The sequence below is a fragment of the Ipomoea nil genome, unplaced genomic scaffold, assembly GCF_001879475.1.
Source record: "Ipomoea nil cultivar Tokyo-kokei standard unplaced genomic scaffold, Asagao_1.1 scaffold2926, whole genome shotgun sequence".
Classification (NCBI taxonomy): Eukaryota; Viridiplantae; Streptophyta; class Magnoliopsida; order Solanales; family Convolvulaceae; genus Ipomoea; species Ipomoea nil.
The window spans coordinates 5,279,609-5,302,729 of record NW_017619354.1 but is presented as its reverse complement, the minus strand read 5'-3'; the positions used below and the strand labels follow the sequence as shown (position 1 = coordinate 5,302,729).

General features: G+C 34.2%; 3 protein-coding genes and 1 long non-coding RNA gene across 5 annotated transcripts; 2 read left to right on the top strand and 2 right to left on the bottom strand.

The window, feature by feature from the left end:
* Positions 1-15: 15 nt before the first annotated feature.
* LOC109161826 lies at positions 16-17,184 on the bottom strand. Of its 2 annotated transcripts, none has more exons than XR_002050960.1 (2): positions 17,166-17,184; positions 16-294 (listed from the first exon to the last, which is right to left on the bottom strand). It is a non-coding gene; the product is annotated as an uncharacterized LOC109161826 (long non-coding RNA). The 2 variants fall into 2 exon arrangements; XR_002050961.1 differs by lacking the exon at positions 17,166-17,184 and adding an exon at positions 14,912-14,932.
* Positions 657-2,190, top strand: LOC109161820 (anthocyanidin 3-O-glucosyltransferase 2-like). Its single transcript, XM_019310350.1, has one exon. It carries the CDS (start codon positions 703-705, stop codon positions 2,164-2,166), a length of 1,464 nt encoding a protein of 487 aa, XP_019165895.1. The 5' UTR covers positions 657-702; the 3' UTR covers positions 2,167-2,190.
* A 23-nt stretch (positions 17,185-17,207) lies between the features above and the next one.
* Positions 17,208-18,778, top strand: LOC109161819 (anthocyanidin 3-O-glucosyltransferase 2-like). The gene has a single exon (XM_019310348.1). It carries the CDS (start codon positions 17,218-17,220, stop codon positions 18,688-18,690), a length of 1,473 nt encoding a protein of 490 aa, XP_019165893.1. The 5' UTR covers positions 17,208-17,217; the 3' UTR covers positions 18,691-18,778.
* LOC109161825 lies at positions 18,771-21,516 on the bottom strand. The gene is made up of 7 exons (XM_019310358.1): positions 21,127-21,516; positions 20,328-20,399; positions 20,170-20,237; positions 19,611-19,758; positions 19,397-19,480; positions 19,180-19,275; positions 18,771-19,091 (listed from the first exon to the last, which is right to left on the bottom strand). The coding sequence occupies exons 1-7, from the start codon at positions 21,427-21,429 to the stop codon at positions 19,083-19,085; spliced, it is 780 nt and encodes a 259-aa protein (XP_019165903.1). The 5' UTR covers positions 21,430-21,516; the 3' UTR covers positions 18,771-19,082.
* Between the last annotated feature and the right edge of the window lie 1,605 nt (positions 21,517-23,121).

Below are 23,121 nucleotides of genomic sequence, written 5' to 3'. Positions count from 1 at the left end.
ATTTTACAAAATAAGGATAATAATTTTACTTACATTATTTACAAATTAAAGTTCCACTATCGTGACAGCTGAACATATCATATCACAGCCAACGCTAAGGTTTGACCACTGAAGATGCCGGACAAAATAATAGTATCAAAATTCAACAATCTTGAATATGAAAGATTCCGTGTGGACTAATATAAACAATAAAATAATACAAGAGAAGTCGGTTGTGAAGTATGTGGAGTGCAGTTGTCCACGGACGTCATAATCTTCTTTGGAGGTGTTGTGTAATCCACGGCGCCAACACAACTGATTGAGAAACAAGAAAATTATTGAACAAGATTAGAATAACTAAAGCCAAGTAATACAGTTTGATGATATATCTGTTATTATTTTAAATAAATGGTCACTGAATTAACAAATTTTTATTTATATGACATAAATTTAATTGATGAAAGGTGACAGAATCAAACTTCTATGATAAAGTATAAACTCTTTGGATTATAACTATAATAGAAAAAGTATATTGAACAGCTGTAATAGACTTTCTCTCATTTTTAAATTATAGTAACTCAATAGACTTTTTCTCATTTTTGAATTATAATGACTCAATGGCTCAATAGAAATGCTAAACATAACACAAGGTTGTCCTACCTTAATTATATAGTGCCACTACTCACTACTGCGGCATAATTTTGACTTATCTCACCTCCATTGATGACGATGATGAATGAAGAAGCTATGGATCTCGTTCTGATTCCAGCCCCTATAATGGGTCACCTTATTTCCGATGTCGAAATGGCAAAGCGCCTCCTACAAACACGACATCAGCTCTCCATTACTGTCTTGCTCATGAAATTGCCTCTAGATTCCCATCTTAATTCTCACGTCGAATCTCTGCTTGCCAATAACCACTGCTCCAGGCTGAAGTTCATATCACTGCCGGAGGAGGGCCTCCCTGCACCAGCTTCCAAGAACGGCTTCACCTCCTTCACTTTCTTCGTCGAATCTCACAAGCCTAACGTCAGAGACTGCGTGAATGAGATGAAGAATAATGGTGTTCGGTTTGGTGGGTTTGTTATGGACTGGACCTGTATGGTCATGATGGATGTGGCTGACGAGTTTGGGCTCCCCACCTATGTGTACTACACTTCCGGTGCTGCTATGCTCGGCCTTCAACTCCATCTCCAGAGCCTCAGAGACGACCACGGTGTGGACGTGACGGAGTTTAAAGATTCCGACCCTCATCTCAACCTCTCTACTTATTCCAAACCATTCCCGGCCAAGCTATTGCCTTTATTCGCGCTGGACAAAACCGGCGGCTCAGGCTATTTCCTGGATATTGCCAAACGAATGCGAAAGGCAAAAGGCATCTTGGTGAACACGTTCTTGGAGCTAGAGCCGCATGCCCTTGAATCTCTCTCCAAGAACGCGAGTGTCCCGCCCGTGTACCCTATCGGACCAATAGTCAACTTGAAAGGCAATTCAATCCAAGAATCGTCCGAGAAGGAAATCCTGAAATGGCTTGATGGCCACCCAGATTCATCAGTTGTGTTTCTTTGCTTTGGGAGCTGCGGAAGTTTCCCCGAGCCTCAAGTGAAGGAGATTGCTTACGCCCTCGAGCAAAGCGGGCACAGGTTCCTCTGGTCCTTAAGGCGCCCACCCTCTCACGGTTCAATATTTCCCACTGACTACAACGATCCAGAAGAGGCCTTGCCGGAAAGATTCTTAGAGAAAACTAAAAGCATCGGAAAAGTCATCGGATGGGCACCCCAAGCTGCAGTGCTAGCTCACCCAGCTGTGGGTGGTTTCGTGTCACACTGCGGATGGAATTCGACTCTCGAAAGTATCTGGTTCGGGGTGCCAATAGCAACATGGCCAATATACACAGAGCAACAAGCAAATGCGTTCCAATTGGTAGAGGAGATAGGTATAGGAGTTGAGGTTAAGATGGATTACAGATATTACTTCATGGGAGAATTTGAAATACTCCCAGAAAAAGTAAATGCCAAAGAAATAGAAACAGCAATCACAGTCCTTATGGATCACCCAACTATCAATCCCCCAAGGATGAAAGCTAAAGAGCTGAAAGGAAAAAGCAGAGAGGCACTAGAAGAAGATGGCTCATCTTTTAATTATTTTAAATGTTTCTTTGAGCATGTCATGAACAATATAATATAAGATTTGGCCACTTTTTGTTTTAAGTAAGTAAACATGACATAATAAAAGCATGAAACAATTTAGAGCTACAAATTCTTCAATTGCATAAGATGTTGAACCAGAAAGTAAACACAGCTATGATGAACTGTTTCCTCACATTTACATTTGATTATTTGGAGTTCATCTATAGCCCCTATATAGCCTATGGAAGAAGGAAGAAAGCTCAGCTCGTATGTGCACGAGAGGCTACTGCAGAAGCATTTACAGCATAAACCATTTTTTTATCAATACACATACAGCGTCATCAATGTTTGTTTGTTTTTTTTTTTTTATCAATAATCATTTTGAGTGTATATATATATAATGATATCAAAAAGTTTAAACCCAACACAAATCATTAATAAAATTCAATCAAAATAATATTTTAAAATTATCAAGGTCGCATTCCCATATGGGAGGTTGTGGATTCAAGCTTCAGTAGAGTATTCATTCTTTGTGCTTTAATAGGTTGAGAAAATAGTTATGAACAGATACTACATTCTAACAATGTCAGTGACATTCATTAATAAAAAGTTAAAATTACCCAATCACACGCTACAGGCCAATTTATGGCAATTTTCTAAGAAAAATACTTTTTCCAAGTTTCCACCAAAATCATGACGTACACGTCATTTACTCATTGGGCCCCAAGGAAACTATGGTAGGAAAAAAATTTATTTTAAATGAGATCTCTATCACTTTTTATTTAAAATTTAGGTGATATCAGTTAGGTTGGATTTATCTTAAGTTCATAATACTTTATTTCGAGAGTCATTGTTGAGGTAAATCGTGAATGTTGTAACTTTAATATTGATGTGATTAGTTGTGAATAATTTAGAAAAGAAACTAAGGTTATATTTTTTTGTATTCTTTCTTACCTGGATAGAACCAAAACGTGTAAAGGATGGTTTACTCCATTTTGGGACAAAAGAAATACGTATTTGTTTGTTTTTTTTTTGGAGCACAATTTAGTAATCTAGTATACTATTATCGTGTACTAATTTCCTTGTTTGCGTGCACAAATGTATATAGTAATATGTCCCTTTGAATTGCATGGATCTTTACGATCACTACCTAGTACTAACATCATGATTTGACCACTCAAGATGCGGAACAAAATAATGAAAAATACTTAGTGTACTCTTATTTTATACTCTCAATTTTTACTTTCTTTAACATGTTTTTGATGTAGACACTTTTCTGCGGACTCACATAATTAACCAATCATTGTTTGTTATCTCAAAGAGTACAAGCAAGGAAGTAGAATTTGAAAGTTTGTATAGTAGAAGTCCAAAATAATAGTACCAAAATTCAAAAATGTTGAATATGAAAAATTCCATATGGAATGGACTAATATAAATATAAATTAATAAGATAATACAAGATAAGTCGATTATGAAGTATGTGGTGTACGTGCAGTGTGCACTTGTCCACAGATGACATAATCCAACCTCTTTGGAGGTATTTATACATCATGCATTATAATATAAAAAAATACTCTTGTACTCCAAAAATTTACTCAAATTGTTCAAATTTTATTGGAGAGAAAAAAAATAATTGATAAAAATCATGACTCTTCGTGTACTAAAGAATCAAAGAATATCACATCATAAGGAATAAAAAATGAGATCACATTTAGAATTACTCTTATAATATTGCTCACTAGTCACTACCCACGCGTACAACTTGATAATCTTAACTTGAATATAATTCTCGCACAGTCTCACTACTTGATGGGGCCCCTGGTCCTAGCCCATTGTTTGTATGGAACGTGGGGTGTGACTTGTGAGACAGTGATTCGGGGGAGTGGCCATAGTCATCTAAAATAATTTTTTAAGACAATTATGGTTGTCTTTAAAATTTGGACCAACTAAAATTAAGGCGATGACCATGGCTACCACCCTTGTTTCATAGGGAGATGAAGGTCTAAAACAAAGGCGGTGACCGCTTTTGTTTTAGACCCTCTATCCCTCTTCTCAGTGAATCTAATTAAAACGAAGGTGGTGACTAGATTTTTGAAGTAGATGACAACTATGACTATTTAATCAAATTAAACAACCATGGTACCAGGACTATGTGGTCCAATGGTACTCGGATTGGACTTCCATTTGGAAGATTGTGAGTTCGAGCCTCAGTGTGGAGGCCTTATTAGCTCTTTGTGTTTCAGTAGGTTGAGAAAGTATATGAACAGATACTACAATGTAATAGAGCTAGTAACCGACTGTTTAAAGTTAAAATTTAGACATTGAAAAAATAAACAAAAATGTTTTTAAGAAAACAACTTTTTGTTTTTATTTTTGAAAAATAAAAAAGATGCATGTCAACTACATAAACATTAACCAGCTAAGCAAGTTACATTAAAATATAATTGAACTTCTTTGTCCGAAGGAGTTTGAATGCATCTTTTTTTCTTTTTTACTACATAAGAAGCTCAATTACACTATTTATTTAATTTAGAGAGTAAATTTGACTATTTTTCATTTTAAAAAAATTGACATGCATGTTCAATATAGTGATTGTTGTTAAAATAAAAACATAATGGAGAGAAAAGAGAGAAAAGAGGAATATCTTATTCATCATCACTTATTATATCCTTATACATCATATATATAATCTATACAAAATGACTGTTATAACAGTTACAAATCAAGTAATCAATGCCATAATAATGTCCATAAATAAAGATTTATAATACTCCCCCTTGGACATTATAACACCACGATCTTGCCTCATTAAAAACTTGCTAGGAAAATCCTGTGGGAAAAACCTAAACAAGAAAAGAGTACAAGGTATATGGATAGCATACATTCATGCCTCATTAAAAACTTCACTAGGAAAACCACGTGGGAAAAACCTAGTTGAAGAAAAGAGTACATGATATATGTAAAAACATATATTGTATTTGGTCGCCTCATTAAAAACCTTAACTTAAGAAAACCCTGTGGGAAAAACTTAGTTAAGGGAAAAAGAGTACAACCATAAGCCTTCAGGGCGCAAACTACATAATCTTCGGGATTTTGGGGTTTGTCCATTTAAGCAATTATTTTGCAACTTTTCCCCATTGTCATTACTATATCATACTCATGCCTCGTTAAAAACCACATTAGAAAACCCAATGGGAGAAAACTAGTGAGGAAAAGAGTACATGATATTTATGTATTTATGTGTTGCAAATAGTGCGCAACTGTTAGTCTTTTATGACTTAATCTTCAGGATTTTACGTTCAATCTTCCGGATTGTTTCAAGTAATGTACTTCCCGTTGTGTTGCAAATAGTGCGGAACTGTTAGTCTTTTATGACTTAATTTTCAAGATTTTACGTTCAATCTTCCGGATTGATTCGAGTAAATGTACTTCTCGTCTCCCCCTGAAGATAACAATCTTCAAGTTCTACATATATTTCAAAATTTGAAGAGATGGATTGGACAAATCTTCTAGATTGTCACTAGAGTAAATATCTAATAATCTTATGGCTCTTCTAGAGCTCATATAACATTTGTGCAACACAAGTATTATTGTCCTCATTTTGAACATTTAGAGAAGTTCATTGTATAACCAGTTTGGACTTGGCATTGCGGAGATCAAGCAAAACAGCCAGTACCCAAGTAGCCTATTAAAACCGTATCATGGTTTCTTACATAAATGTCATGTCTTTGTATCTCAAAGATACCAAAGGATATGCTAATCATTATTCAAGTACTTCATTTGTAGGGGGAGCACTAGATTTTGCTAGCAATTTTATCGCAAATATGTTGCGGTTATAGAACTTCTGGTTCAATAATGGTGCTCCAACGATAATGAAGTAAGGGACTTCTAGTCCAAAAAGGTTCCTTATCTGCTTCAAGCGATTATTAGGCAACCTTTAGTTTGATAAAAACATGACACTTATATGCATATAGACATGTGAAAAAACATTTTTAGATGTAGGCTGACTGGTATATATATATAAAAAAATCTTCAAAGAAAACTCGATCTTCAAGTCGAGATAATACTTATAGCTTGCACAAGCTTTTTATTTCAAAAGTCTCAGTCTTTAAACATGAACTGACATTATCGAGTTCTTTATATATTTCATTGATGTTTACACCATCAATCTTGACTGAGATAATAAGTTCATTATCAACCCTTTATCGAGCACACAATGGTACATATTATTCCTTCAATGAGGATATTAACTCCATTCGCAACCCTTTAAAGAGTAAATAATGACACATAATAATACTTAAAAATCCTCATTTTGAGAATTATGAATCCATCAGAGATTTCTCAAGATAAATTTAACTGCATATCTGAATTTATTATTCTGCCAATTGTATTATGTAGCGGAACTTAATGCCATTTACCGTGGGAGAGTATATTTGATGAAAATCAATTAAGGGTCTCTGCGTGAACCCATAGGCTACAAACTCGCTTCATCACCTCATTATTCTTATTTCTCTTTCATGCACACACCCATTTGTAACCTTCAGGGTTAACGCTCAAATGGTGTATTGTTATAAAGAGAATTTATTCATTTTAGCGAGTCAAGCTATGCCTTAATTGCTCCTTTATATATTAAATAGTCATGGCACTTCTGGTGCCTAACTCTGGATCCAGATTATATAACGAGCAATTTGTAATGGCAATTGTGTTGTCGACAACTATAACCTTTTTGTAAAACTCCCATATTTGTAAAAGTAATGGCAATTTCTAAAACAACCAGATTCTAAACATTTCCCAAAGATATTTTGATCTGGTCGTTCCGCATCCCTAGTATTACGTTTGTTTGGTGCACCTATAAGTCTTACCAGGGTTTTTCGTCATCTGGACGAACGTCTGCAGGACATAATTATTCAAGCTATTTCAAGAGTGACAATATTTCTTTACTAGATCTAGTATTATGATCCATATCTCTTTCACCGATAGATCTCCTACACTTCTAGTGTCAAGGAGTATCAATAGATATGTTTGGTCCAAGGATATAGGACCTAGTCACTTCTTTTATAATCATTATGATCAATAGATGTATTTGGCAGATTATTTGCTAAAATCCCAAATAGATTATCTTTTGAACTTCCAGTTCAATCTAACTAGTACATGGATTTAAATAATGAAGATGTTTTTATTCTTATGAAATTTCTTGGCATTCCAAAAAGCTACGGAGTAGTATATTATCTCCCCCTAATGCCGAGAAACAATCTTCATTAGGAATGCAGTCAACGTACCCAATTATATGTATTGATCCCCTATCATGGGCTTTCGGTATTTAATCAATAGACGGGGGTTTCTTGATAGCCCTTTTAGAGGTACGTTGTGGTGGTGATATAAAATAGACTGCGCAAATAAAATAACGCAGATAGGGAAATGTTACTTCTGAAACCACGTACTAGGTGAAAAAGGGGGTATAGCAATCCTTGAGGGATTGATTTGTGATATGCATTGAGTTAGACTTGGGTAAAAAGAACTTGACTCATAGTAACGTCATAGCAATCTTTCGGGAATTGATGGGATAGGTGGACCATTATTTGTCATGAATTTATCGTCAAGGTCCATCCTAAAGGGTGACTTAGAGAATTAAAGTCCTTAATCTACCTTCTGGGCAAATAAAAAAATGAGGGCTATAAATTTAAATATCATATGCCCAAAACTCATGTCAAAGAGTTTCTATAGCAGAAACTAGCACTGTAAACATGTCATAGTCTTTAATTGTTACCGCATGCAAGTTAAGGTTTAGCAACGACAGGTGCAACCTAACCATATTGAGAATTCATGCTATTTTCCCACTTATAAGTTGGGTGATAAATCTCAATAGCTATGACCTATAGCACATCATAAAATTCCAACAAGAGAAATAACAAAATCTCTTATATAAACATAATCAAGAGATTATATGCTAAATGATGTCAATTAAAGAGAAGCACATGCAATATGTGATATATTTGTCCCTTATGTCTTGGACACCAAAAACTCTATTTAGTCATGCACATCATATTTGGTACACACAAGGCATGACATGACAAGAGATATTCTTATTAATTCATAAATTAGAAAAATGAGAGAAGTACCGTTCGCCGAAGAATAATGAGCACATGTTTGCTGCCAGACCCATTCATTCCTATTTTGGGAGTCAAAAACAGTACTTTTCCAAGCAAGCTCTCATTTTATCTCATAGTTTCATACAAGCATGAAAACATCACAAAATAGCAAGATATACAAGCTGAAAACAGCAAAAATTTTCAGAATTGTGACCTGGATTTCAGAATTTTCTTGGGGAAAAATGGTAACACATTTTGGCACAAAATTTTACAGATATGTAGTTCATCAAGTATAGAACGTACACGAAAATTTTCATGCCAATCCAAGGTCTAAAAGTATTTTTCCCGAATTTTTTTCCAAAATTGCTCCAGGCAGAAAAATAATTGCCAGCACACTGCCAAAACTTTATTTTTTTTTTCTGGAATCACCAAAGCATATTTTTAACAAAATATTTTTGCAGACATCAAATACCACGAGTCTAGATTCTCCAGAAAAAATTTCATGCCAAAAGGAGTTCAAGAAGTATTTTTCACGAATTTAATTTTCAAACTGCGCCGATCAGAATTTTCAGGCAGTGATTTGTGTAAAAAAAATCACAATTTGTTTGCTTCAGGCAAATCAACATGATGTGAGTCAATTTTGACTTTTGGAGAAAATCATAGCATTAGAAATAGAAAATGCAAACTTCATTCATGAGCCAATAGGCACCTTAAAGATCAATCCCATTTGAGGTCTTCCAGACCTTATTAGAAAATAGTCCAATCATGGCCAAAAATATTGTCATGTATGGAAGATTTAAAACTCAGAGAGTTTATTCCAAAAAAAATCTAAGTTGTTTTTGTTTCTTATAAAAAAACAATGATATTCAAAACACTTAGTATAATTGCTCTTGGTTTACCTTCTGGGCAACACTATATTAAAAATTTGACACTATTATTTTGTCTAAATACAAAGATTTGAGATCTTCAATGATCTAGACTCATGACAAATAATCAGCATAACCGAGTATCAACACAATAAATAGACTTTTGAACTCGGATTATGTAAATTATCATAGTACAATTATCGTATAATTAGTACTAAGGGTTTGCCTTCCGGGCAAAGCTATATTTGAAAACAGCCTATAGCTTCATGTATAAAGTGTGAGATACATCTCAATATGCATGACACATATTAAATAATTGACAGTTTTTAACAATTAATAGTCGATAAAGACATGTGTTCAAGAAAATATGGTGTCACATGCACATAGTAATCCACCTGCAAAATATTAGTGACCATAGCATCTACAGGGGTGTTATTTGCCTTAGGCGAAGCAGGTTGCTTCCCTTTCACCAAATTGGTCTTAGTGCATTCCTCCATGTAGTGCTCTTGGCTAAAACAATTAGTACATAACCAGGGAAGCACTTCAAATTCCACTAATTTGGAAAATAGTTCGCCATTTGGCATCATGACAGGGATTTCATCCACAAGATGGTAAGAAGAATCAATTTCAATTGGCACACGGGTATAGTCATGGCCACATTTTGCAGCCAAGTTATCATAACCATGTTGGTTAGAAACAGAAGAGGGATAACCAGAGCCACAAAACCCCATTAAAAAACTTGCAAGGGGCCCTCATATAATTGTAAAAATATGGTCATTCTTCCAAAATTGACATCAGAATGGCAATTGAGAGGAGAATTCAAAAACATACACTGTAATGCATGTCTAATTAAAAAAATTTATCCATGGTTCAACACATAGATTGATGGTATATATACAACACACTCAAGTTCCAGTTAAAATCCCTGTTTAATTAGCATCCTCTTCAAGAGAAAGTAGCAGCAAATGATCACATACTGATAGGTGCATATATATACTCAAGCCCCTATTCATATCTACAAATATACTTTTTATGGAAATATGCACATTCATGATTGAAGAACTGAAGTACTAAAGATATAAGATACTTAGCTTCATCCTCCAATGTCATAGTCCAAACACGAACGCGAACGGCGAGCCTATTACGAGCTGCCACTTCGCCTACTCCCGTCTACGACCGCCGAATGCTGACTCTGTCGTCTCTAGGCGATTAAGACAACAGCGAGCCTAGGGAGAAGGGTAATCAAGGAACGGGTAATCTCCCGTCAACCATGACGGCCAAAACAGAGGGCTCACGTGGTGTCACGACTAAGGCTGACGACGGGTTGTTTCCTGCCACTGTAAATTGAGGAACATCACAAGGCCCACCGGCATCACCACCATCCCTTTCTCTGTCAGGTCTCTCTGTTCGCCGGTGGCCTGAAGCGGGTGGAGGGAACGATCATCATCGATCTTCATTTGCAAAAACCAACCTGCCGTGGACGAAGCTTCAATAGCCGAACCCTGGATCGCGATTTGAGAGATCGCAAACTGATGGCAATCGGGGAACTGATGATTGCGATGATGTTGTTGGATGTTGCCGGACCTTCATCGCCAGCCTGAAGCCGACGGATCGCGATGGAGATAAACGGACGCCTACTCAAGTCTGCAAGGATGTCGCGAACATGATCCAAGTCTCGTTCGATCGAGTCTGAAAGCAATCGACCCCTTTCCATAACCGTCTCAATGAGGCGGAACCTTTGAGCCGAACAAATCGCCGGAAAAAGGTGGTCATCGGTGTCGGAAAAAGAATTGACGTGTCGTCGATCGAAACCACAGTTGGCTAGAGCACAGGCTGATAACGTGTTAAAATAAAAACATAATGGAGAGAAAAGAGAGAAAAGAGGAATATCTTATTCATCATCACTTATTATATCCTTATACATCATATATATAATCTATACAAAATGACTGTTATAACAGTTACAAATCAAGTAATCAATGCCATAATAATGTCCATAAATAAAGATTTATAACAATTGTGAAACCAATTATTATATGGTGAAAGTATACATTGCATTCCTTTCTTCTAGAACTTGGCATGAGTTATGAAAAATTAAGAGACTTGATAGATAAAAAGAAAAGGGAGAAGTGTCAAATAGGCCTATGTACTATTGTCAAGTGCTCAATTTTCACCATGAGTTAAATTAAAGGCTAATTAACCATACTTACCTACTAAATTTGTTCAATTAGCATTTTTAGCAGGTAATTGACTTTTTTTTACAGGTTACCAATTCAATTATTAATAAAATAATTTCAAAATAATTTAAAAATTAAAAAAATTAAAAAATACAGCCACCGGCTGTCCTCGAATTTTTTTTTAGACGGCTATGGCCGTCTATGGTGGCCGCCGCTCACGTTCCAGGCCGTTTGAGGTCCAGATCTGGACCTCATATTAGACAGTCGTGGCTGTCCGGCTGTCCTCGCCGGACAGCCACAGCTGTCTTCGAAATGGCAGCCACCGGCTGTCCGGCGAGGACAGCCGGTGGCTGTATTTTTTTTTATTTTTTATTTTTAATTTTTAAATTATTTTGAAATTATTTTTTTAATAATTGAATTGGTAACCTGTAAAAAAAAGTCAATTACCTGCTAAAAATGCTAATTGAATAAATTTAGTAGGTAAATGTGGTTAATTAGCCTTTAATTTAGTTCATGGTGAGAATTGAGCACTTGACAATAGTACATGGGCCTATTTGACAATTCTCCCAAAAGAAAATTATATTTCTTGTAACTGTTGTAAGGGAAGTTCTATATGGCTATGTGCTCGAATAATTAAATTGGTCTCAGGTGGATTTGAGTTGTTTGTGCGTGTATTGTTTGGTGGATTATCAAATCCTATCCTATCCTATCCTATATATAATAAAGCCATATGTTCTTGTGAAAATTAAATGGTGAACATTTAATTTTCACAAGACAATAATAATATTGTTAATTATAATATCAATGACAATAATAATAATAATAATTGCAATAATAATAATGATAATAATTTTCACTGACATTTTCTAATATATATATATATATATATATATATATATATATTTATTTATTTATTTATTTATTTATTTATTTATTTATTTATTTAATTATTATATTTATTTATATTTCAATTTCTACTGATAAATTATTGTGTGAACATGGTCCACATAATTGTATGGATCATGAATATCAAATACATTTTTAATATATTAAAAATACATTATTTTTATATTGAAAGTACCTTACATACATATATAATGTACCCTTAGTATATTTAAAATATACTTTTTATTGCATGCAACCCCAAAGTTCATAAGTTTGAAATTAATATATGGCATAGCTAGGCGGCCTAATATTTAAGATTGTTGATGTGCATATTGAGGACTACGGAGACAAAGATGCATTATTCGTGGATTCATCGGATACTATCCAACAACACTCTCCAACTTAATTGACGTGAAGTAGGCTTAGTAACATTAAGATTATATTCTCGAATTATTAGTTATCATATTTTATTGATTACACACTTAATTCGATAGTATTTGGAAGAAAAAATCAATGTTCGAACTAAGATTGTGATTTTGGTCTTTAAATGTCAATTGTATGTTGCTACATCTAAAGTTAGAAATTTCAAATGTCTAAAAATTTTTATCCGTGGTGACTCTAAAATTGTAATTCAATTACTATTGTAGTTTACTAAGTTCTTTTTTTTTTTTTTGAAAGTAGTTTACTAAGTTCTTAAAAATTTGTAAAATTAAATACTATGTACTAAATTTTTAATATAGTTTAAGATTTGTAGTAATCACTCACCTTAAATATTATTTTAATTGTAAATATATTTATGTTCATAATTTTATCATAGGAATTCGCACATAATAATTATTAAATAACAAAAATTTTATATATGAATAAACCTCATATAGGGAATATTTTTATAACATATTTTATGCACGGGACAAATACTAGTAATAATAATAATATTTAATTGTCATAAAGTTAATACTCTATGATAGGGGTGTAAACGAGTCGAGCCGAGCTCGAACTTGAGCTCATTAATAGAGGCTCAGTTCGAGTTCGAGCTCGAGCTCGATCAAGCTCGAGAACAGATGCTCGAGCTCGAGCTTGATAATTTTCGGGCTGTTTGAGCTCGGTTCGAGCAGCTCGATTGTTCGAGTTCGAACTCGAGCTCGATTTTGACATTGAAATTGACATATTTAATACTTTTGGTTTAAAATTTAAACTATTATGTTTTATCCATACATAAATAATAGAAATCTTTTAGGGATATTTTGAGTTTAAAATTTTAATTTCTAATTGTTATTTTTATATATTATGTATTATATATATTATATAGTATGTGGCTCGCGAGCAGCTCAACGAGCCAAGAGCCTAGAATATCTAGGCTCGACTCGAGCTCGGATACTAAACGAACCGCTCATACTCGATATTGACCGAGTTCGAGTCGAGCTTGACCGAGCCGCTCGCAAGCGACTCAGCTCATTTACACCCCTACTCTATGACAATAATAGAATTTCGTGGTTTAGCATTACACTCCTCATCAATAATCATACACATCAGAGTTATACTAATTTCTCTCAATCTCTTCAATTCCGCAGTAGCTAGCAGCGAAGATGCAAGACGCAGTGGAGTAGGTTTTCGTTCCATTCCCAGGAATGGGTCACATCCGACCTGCCATTGATATGGCAAAGCTCCTCATCTCTCCGTTACTCTTCTCACCATCACCTTTCCTTACGATTCCAATTCCAAGCTCACTTCTTACGTGGAATCACTCCTGACCAACAACGTACAACGATGACTCGAGAATGAAAGTCAACGCTAAGGTTTGACCACTGAAGATGCGGCAGACAAAATAATAGTACCAAAATTCAACAATGTTGAATATGAAAGATTCCATGTGACTAATATAAACATAAACAATAAAATAATACAAGAGAAGTCACTTGTGCAGTTGTCCACGGACGTCATAATCTTCTTTGGAGGTATCGTGTAATCCACCGCGCCAACACAACTGATTGAGAAAAAAGAAAATTATAATAAAAAAGAGAAAATGGCACTTTTTCCCCCTATGTTATATACTTATAGTACTTTTTCCCCCTCAATTATTTATGTAAGCACATTAGCCCCCTCAATTATTTTAAAAGTGGTGGTTTTCCCCCCTAATATATTAAATTGACATTTCTACCCTTAAAGTAAACATTTTATTTATTTTACTTCTCCAACAAATTATTGCGTATATGTAGCGATTACCACGGTTCGGTTCGAACTGAACCAGACACTATAGCAATCGAATTAAAAGTTTTCAGTTATGATTCAGATCTAGAACCCAATATTTGGATTTCAATTTATTAAATTTAAGAATAAAAAAAAACTGGATCATGAACCGGCGGTTCCGGATCCCGTTCGTGATTTTGAACCGTCTTTATTTTAAAATTTTATTTTTTATTTTAAAATAGTTTAAATTCAACAATAAATGTATTTTATTTTTTCAGTTCGGAACATGAACCGGCCATTCCAGTTCGCGATTTTAATAAACTCTAAATATCGCGTTTTGATTATAAATTGTAATTGGAATATTTTGGTTTGGTTACTATAGTATCTGGTTTGAACCAAATTATAGTAATAATTTATTGGAGAATAAAAATAAATGAAATATTTATTTTAAGGGTAAATATGTCCATTTAACATTTTAGGGGGAAAAAGAGCCACTTAAATAATTGAAGGGGAAAAAGTGCTATAAGTATATAACATAGGGGGAAAAAGTGCCATTTTCCCAATAAAAAAAGACAAGTTCCCCAAGTAATATATGTTACCATTTTAAATAAATCGTCACTGAATTAACAAGTCCTTTTTAGAATATTTACACCACATAAATTTAATTATACTATCCAGTCTAAATCTATCTATCTATCTATACTATATATACAAATAAAATCCTGAAATTTTAACTTCCCGCCCAATTCCTAAAAAATCTCTCTTCCTAATAAAATATATTGATTTCTACTTTTCCCATTCCTACAATAATTCTGCGTTAAAATTCTATTCTAATATTATAAAATATTGTAATACAATCTATACTATATCTATACTATATATATAAAAACAAAATCCTGAAATTTTAACTTTTCGCCCAATTCCTAAAAAACTCTCTTCCTAATAAAATATATTGATTTCTACTTTTCTATTCGTACAATAATTCTGGGTTAAAAATTCTATTCTAAAATTATAAAATAATGTAATTCCATTCCCTTTGCACATCTAATCTATACTATATATAATAACAAAATCCTGAAATTTTAACTTCTCGCCTAATTCCTAAAAAATCTCTGTTCCCAATAAAATATATTGATTTCTACTTTCCGATTCGTACAATAATTCTGGGTTAAAAATTCTATTCTAAAATTATAAAATAATGTAATACAATTCCCTTTGCACATCTAATCTATATCTGTACTATATATAATAACAAAATCCTAAAATTTTAACTTCCCGCCTAATTCCTAAAAAATCTCTGTTCTCAATAAAATATATTGATTTCTACTTTTCGATTCGTACAATAATTCTGGGTTAAAAATTCTATTCTAAAATTATAAAATAATGTAATATAATTCCCTTTGCACATCTAATCTATATTCTATATTGTATATAATAACAAAATCCTGAAATTTTAAATTCACGCCTAATTAAAAAATCTCTGTTTCCAATAAAATATATTGATTTCTACTTTCTCATTCGTACAATAATTATGTGTTAAAAATTCTATTCTAAAATTATAAAATAATGTGATACAATTCTCTTTGCACATCTAATCTATACTATCTATACTATATATATAATAACAAAATCCTGAAATTTTAGCTTCCCACCCAATTCCTAAAAAAATCCTTGTTCCCAATAATAATTCCGGGTTAAAATTCTATTATAAAATTATAAAATAATGTAATACAATTCCCTTTGCACATCTAATCTATACTATATATAATAACAAAATCCTGAAATTTTAATTTCCCGCCCAATTCCTAAAAAATCTCAGTTCCCAATAAAATATATTGATTTCAGTTTCTCATCCCGTTTTGGCCCACCAATTTCTAAAAAAAAAATGCTTTATTATATAATTTGTAAGAAAAAATTATGAGAACCTTATGTTTTATTAATGAATTTTTAAAATTTTTAATTAAAAAATTGTCCCATGCGTTATTTAATAATCTCTCTTTATAATTGGTCAAATTATTTAATTTTGTTAAATTAGGGAATAATTAATGATGGTAATAGAAATCCTAGAAGAATATAGAATTGAAGAATATTTAATTATTGTGACTCACGAAATACGATACAAAAATATTTAATTATGATTATATTGTTATTGTTTGCCTTACGGCCATTATATATACTAACAAAACTTGAAAAGAAACTAATAATAATTATAATATAAGTGATAAAAATAATATCTTAATATAATTAAGTGTTAATAATAATAGTAAAAATATTAACGTAAGAATTATAACATAGAATAACTCGTAATAATTAATAACTATAGTCTGGGATTAAATTTAGAATTGTCAGGAAACATATGCGACCTATGGTGAAATTAACTCTTAAATAATTATATATTGATTTAAATATTCTTAATATATTACAACAACTCCATTCTGTGCATCGCACGGGTGAAAATACTAGTTAGAATAATAAATTCATGCCATCAAATTACAAATTGCTCAAACTTACGTAGAAATTAAAAAGTGTTTATCAGGTACATTATGCTCAATGGACACCTTCGTGATTTTTCTTGAAAAAATGTGACAGGATCAAACCGGGTGGCAATTAATAGAGAAAGTATATTCAATATGTACTACATGTACAGTAAGCAAAGGTCTAACCTCTGTGATAACTCATAATTTACATCCTCCCAAATACTCTATCGGGTCGAAATGTGGGGCCATTGGGATTGGGTTCAACCTTTTTGAAAAAAGATATACTGCATGTAAATATGTAATAGAGTTTCTCTCGTCCCTGAATTACTGTGACTTAAATGGCTCAATAGATAGATAGAGGACAAGGTTGTCCTACCTTATATAGTGGCAATACTGCGGCATAATTTTGACTTCTCTCACCTCCATTGATGACGATGATGAATGAAGAAGCTATGGATCTCATTCTGATTCCCGCCCCTTTAATGGGTCACCTTATTTCCGATGTCGAAATGGCAAAGCGCCTCCTACAAATACGACATCAACTCTCCATTACTGTCTTCCTCATGAAATCGCCTCTAGATTCCCATCTTAATTCTTATGTCCAATCTCTGCTTGCCCATAACCACTGCTCCAGGCTGAAGTTCATATCACTGCCAGAGGAGGACCTCCCTGCACCAGCTTCCAAGGAACCCACCAACGGGTTCACCCTCTTCAGTTTCTTCGTCGAATCTCACAAGCCTAACGTCAGAGACTGCGTGAATGAGATGAAGAAGAATGATGTTCGGCTTGGTGGGTTTGTTGTGGATTCGATCTGTATGGCCATGATGGATGTGGCTGACGAGTTTGGGCTCCCCACCTATGTGTACTACACTTCCGGTGCTGCTATGCTCGGCCTTCACCTCCATCTCCAGAGCCTCAGAGACGACCACGGTGTGGACGTGACGGAGTTTAAAGATTCCGACCCTCATCTCAACCTCTCTACTTATTCCAAACCATTCCCGCCCAAGTTATTGCCATTATTTGCGCTGGACAAAACCGGCGGCTCAGCCTATTTCTTGGATATTGCCAAACGAATGCGAAAGGCAAAAGGCATCTTGGTGAACACGTTCTTGGAGCTAGAGCCGCATGCCCTTGAATCTCTCTCCAAGGACGCCAGTGCCCCGCCCGTCTACCCTGTCGGACCAATACTCAACCTAAAAAGCAACAAGATCCAAGAATCGTCCGAGAAGGAAATCCTGAAATGGCTTGATGGCCACCCAGATTCATCAGTTGTGTTTCTTTGCTTCGGGAGCTGCGGGAGTTTCCCCGAGCCTCAAGTGAAGGAGATTGCTTACGCCCTCGAGCAAAGCGGGCACAGGTTCCTCTGGTCCTTGAGGCGCCCACCCTCTCACGGTTCAATATTTTCCACGGACTACAACGACCCAGAAGAGGCCTTGCCCGAAGGATTCTTAGAGAGAACTAAAAGCATCGGAAAAGTCATCGGATGGGCACCCCAAGCTGCAGTGCTAGCTCACCCAGCTGTGGGTGGTTTCGTGTCACACTGCGGATGGAATTCGACTCTCGAGAGTATCTGGTCCGGGGTGCCAATAGCAACATGGCCAATATACACAGAGCAACAAGCAAATGCATTCCAATTGGTAGAGGAGATAGGTATAGGAGTTGAGGTTAAGATGGATTACAGATATTACTTCATGGGAGAATTTGAAATACTCCCAGAAAAAGTGAATGCCAAAGAAATAGAATCAGCAATCACAGTCCTCATGGATCACCCAACTATCAATCCCCAAAGGATGAAAGCTACAGAGCTGAAAGGAAAAAGCAGAAAGGCACTAGAAGAAGATGGCTCATCTTTTAATTATTTTAAATGTTTCTTTGAGCATGTCATGAACAATATAATATAAGATTTGACCACTTTTTGTTTTAGGCCAGTAAACATGACATAATAAAAGCATGAAACAAGTTAGAGCTAGAAATTCTTCAATTGCATAAGATGTTGAACACAGCTATGATGAACTGTTTTCTCACATTTACATTTGATTTGGAGTTCATCTATAGCCCCTATATAGCCTATGGAAGAAGGAAGAAAGCTCAGCTCGTATGTGCACGAGAGGCTACTGCAGAAGCATTTACAGCATAAACGAGTTCATCTTCTTTATGTAAATCAAATAAAACTTGAGGGTGATGAGATGGGAAAAAGTGATGTACAAAAGACTCCTCTCATGGAATGGATTCGATTACCAAACAATCTTGCCTCCTTTAGAAAGGTGAAGGGATTTTATGGGAATCGCCAGCTTTAGTAACCCTGAATATGATGAAATGTATGCTAAAAGATTAGGCCATGAGTTGAACAGAACTCGAGCAAGCAAGGTGGTCTCAGAAAGATAACTAACCTGTCTTCTCCTTCGGCATTGTACAACGTACCAGGATCGTGCCATCACATAACAGGGGAGGAGAAAACCAGCCAGTTGAAGAAGCGATATCTGGAACTGATGTTCACCAAAAGTATTGTGCATTGCAGGTTAGAAAATCAAATTGTGAAACAACTAGCCAGAACGTGACTCAGATAGGGATAGTTTGGTAGTTCCCGAACCATCATTTTGCACTTACATTGAAGAACGATGATGATTCTCGAAGCATTTGAAAGTCCCTTGCAACCATCAACATTTGGCGTACTGACAGGAGTAGCATCATCTGCCACATATTCAAGATCCTTACTTTCAAACGTCATAAATCATAATACACATCAAAAGACCAAATTTTTTTTCTTTTTTTTTTTGTATGTAGCAAAACAATACTTTAGTATTGCATTATTTGTTCTTACAATGATAGCAACATAGCGGAAGCATGCCAGGCTGCTACTACTAGCAATGGCATAGTCATCATATTCAGATTGAAGAAGTTGATGCTCAGCAGTAGCAAAGGCTAGAAAACGAGGATCCCTAAGGTCAATGGCCGGACCCCAAGCTTGGCTGAACATGGAGGAAAAGACGGGAACTGTTAGAACACCTAATGGATCCCTCAAAATAGTGTATGGACACATAAACTTAGTTGTAAAACTTAAACAAACACAATAATGGCTCTATGACCAAAGATGAAAAATATATAACACGAGATCAATTTCATAACTCAGCATCTGAAATATATATCAAGTAAAGCAATAAGATCAATTGCCTATAACCAGAAATGGTAATCTCCCTGCCAAAGTCTCGATAAATTTACTTGCACCCTTACTAAATTCAGCTTAAAACAGAGCTATTTAGCAGTATCAATCAGTATAGCAGTAAACTGCAACTATTAAAACCCTAAAAAGTAAGCATTTCTTGCACAAAGAAACACTAGAAGCATAATTCAGAATGAGAAAGAGATGAGAATGCAGGTACCTGATATCAATTGCCAAAACATCAGGATTGCTTCTTGCTGGTGGGAGAGTGTAGTTTGGTGAGAAAACCTGTTTAAAGAGACAAAACTCATATCAATCTTCAAATTTAGCTTAGTAATGAAGCTTGCAATACCAGTAATCAATTCATAAAGTTGTGACCTGACTACAGATTTCACAAGTGATATCACCCTTTTTGTTGCACCATCTCTGAATGCACTTCCTATGAGCAAACTGCAAGTATAAGCAAACAGATTATGTCAGTTCCATCCACAAATCTCAAAAGACCACAACTGCAGAAAAAGAAAAAACACAAAGCAAAATTCAAATTCAAAACACAAAGCAAAATTCAAACACTTTACTCCATTTAATGGGTAGTTGAGTAATCCTGATTTACTATTAACAAAAAGAAGGGGGTATGGCAAAAAAAGTTTGTTGACTATGGGCATAGAAAAAGTTTCATCTTCCAAGAAAGAAAACCAATATCCCCTAAAGTTTGCTGACACTTTCCTCATTAAATATGTGGACAGTCAAACAGTCAAAACCAAACAACTCCACCCACTCCAATAATAATAAAAGGATGGCAGGCAAAAAGCTTTCCAAGAGCATCAAAATTTTCAAAACCACATAATCTTGAAGTTACAAGAATATAAACAAACTTTACATTTACAAAAAAGAAAAAAAAAAAAAAAAAAAAAAAAAAAAAGACACCAACTTTCTCCAGTTAAGAACCAAATCAAGCCAATATTAAGAAAAATACAAGGAAATATTTATTAAAAAAAATGAAACTATTATGGAAACGGGGTTTGAACACTTTTCAAAAATAAACAAATAAAGTGGAGACGTTTACGAAGAAAACCCCTCGAGCATGCTAAAAAGGAGGAAATAGTCAGTTATTTAAAAAATAAAAAATATATTTAAAAAAAAAAAAAAAAAAAAAAAAAAAAAAAAAAGGAAAGACCTTGAGAGTGCCATTACAGGCACAAGGAGCCTCCATGTCTTTCTCATCATCCTCTTCTTGGCAAATTCTACACTCTCTCACTACACCGCCCCCCTTTGAGCATCCCTCCCCGCACCCAGCACTGCAAAAGCCCTCACAAGAAGCGTTGACCACCACTTCCTCCGGCTTACCGGCGATCGAGCCAGCATTGCTCAAAAGGCTCTCCATCCCGTTGACCGGCGAAGAGTCTCCTCCGCGGAAGCAATAAGCAGCTGAGGACGCTAAGATGATCCTGTCCACGCACACCATAAACTCATCCACCATCTCTCCCTGAGAGAACAAAGTTCACAAGATCACAGATAGAGAGAGAAAGAGAGAGAGAGGGGAAAGAAGACAAATATTGGTGGAAAAAAACTGTAGAGAGAGTGGTGCGTTTAAATGGAGACGCCGGAGGCGTTGAAGTGGCGAAATTTACGAAAGAATCCAGTTGTCGAGTGAATGGACCATAATGCCCTTGTCAACGAATATATTTCCGAATTTCAAATATCTTTCTGTTTCTGTTGTGATGAGTAGTACTTTGAGGAAGTAGGAAGGTTGGTCACCTGCCCTTCTGCCCGGATGACCTACAAAAATTATTACTATAATACTCCCTAAAAGAAAAATTAATAAATGTATTTTTCACTCCTAATTTTATTAATAGAAGAATAAGTTGAATAAAATTTGTGACTCATTTTATTAATAAATTAATGACGTTTTCTATGGTCTCATGAAGCATTGAAATCATAGCCTAACAAAGTTTTTTATACCTTTTATTTTTTGGTATTTTGGTTAAAACCTTCCCATATTTGATAATTATATTCAACTTTGACTAATTCAAAATGAATTATTAACTTATTATTGAATACCTCATAACTGAAATTCTCCCAATAGCATTCACATGACTCGAATTTGTAAAGTTATTAAATACGGAGTAATAATTAAGCTCCTTCTACTTTAACCACATAATCATTATTTAAAATTAAAATTGAGCGTTATTGAAATTCTCGAGTTAATTAATATCTAAAAAAAAAATTGAATGGAAATTTGCAAAAAAAAAAAAGAATTTTCAATACTTGATTTTGTATGTACAGAATATTTATTTAAAGTTTTGAAATTTTAAATATTAACACAAATAACATAAAATAGTTTTGGCATAGTATCTTACTTATTATTGAATGCCTCATAAATGAAATTCTCCCAACAGCATTCACATGACTCAAATTTGTAAAGTTATTAAATACGGAGTAATAATTAAGTCCCTTCTACTTTAACCACATAATCATTATTTAAAAATAAAATTGAGCGTTAATGAAATTCTCGAGTTAATTAATATTTTTAAAAAAAAATGAATGGAAATTTGCAGAAAAGAATTTTCAATACTTGATTTTGTATGTACGGAATATTTATTTAAAATTTTGAAATTTTAAATATTAACACAAATAACATAAAATAATTTTGGCATAGTATCTTATTTATTATTGAATGCCTGATAAAAGAAATTCTCCCAACAACATTCACATGACTCGAATTTGTAAAGTTATTATATTAAATACGGAGTAATAATTAAGCTCCTTCTACTTTAACCATATAATCATTATTTAAAAATAAAATCGAGCATTATTGAAATTCTAGAGTTAATTAATATTTTAAAAAATTGAATGGAAATTTGCATAAAAGAATTTTCAATACTTGATTTTGTATGTATGGAATATTTATTTAAAGTTTTGAAATTTTAAATATTAACACAAATAACATAAAATAGTTTTGGCATAGTATCTTACTATTTTCGTGAGTGCATGATTTATTCAAGATTGAAACCTAAGGTTACTATAGACTCTATAATGTTCAACATACCGTACTTTCTCCATCTGGGGTTCAATTATGTGACATTTTTTCAAGAAAAGCTATAAAGGTGCCAATTAAACACAAGTTACGTGAAAAAAAAAATTATGTAATTTACTCAACATTGAAACCTAA

Excerpts from the sequence above, each read along its gene's own strand:
- LOC109161819 (XM_019310348.1), top strand. The coding sequence starts at position 17,218 with ATGACGATGATGAATGAAGAAGCTATGGATCTCATTCTGATTCCCGCC.
- LOC109161825 (XM_019310358.1), bottom strand. The coding sequence starts at position 21,429 with ATGGTGGATGAGTTTATGGTGTGCGTGGACAGGATCATCTTAGCGTCC. Across the intron at positions 20,400-21,126 it reads CCTGTAATGGCACTCTCAAG|TTTGCTCATAGGAAGTGCAT; the intron begins GTCTTTCCTTTT and ends TTATACTTGCAG. Across the intron at positions 19,759-20,169 it reads GTTTTGGCAATTGATATCAG|CCAAGCTTGGGGTCCGGCCA; the intron begins GTACCTGCATTC and ends CTCCATGTTCAG.
- LOC109161820 (XM_019310350.1), top strand. The coding sequence starts at position 703 with ATGACGATGATGAATGAAGAAGCTATGGATCTCGTTCTGATTCCAGCC.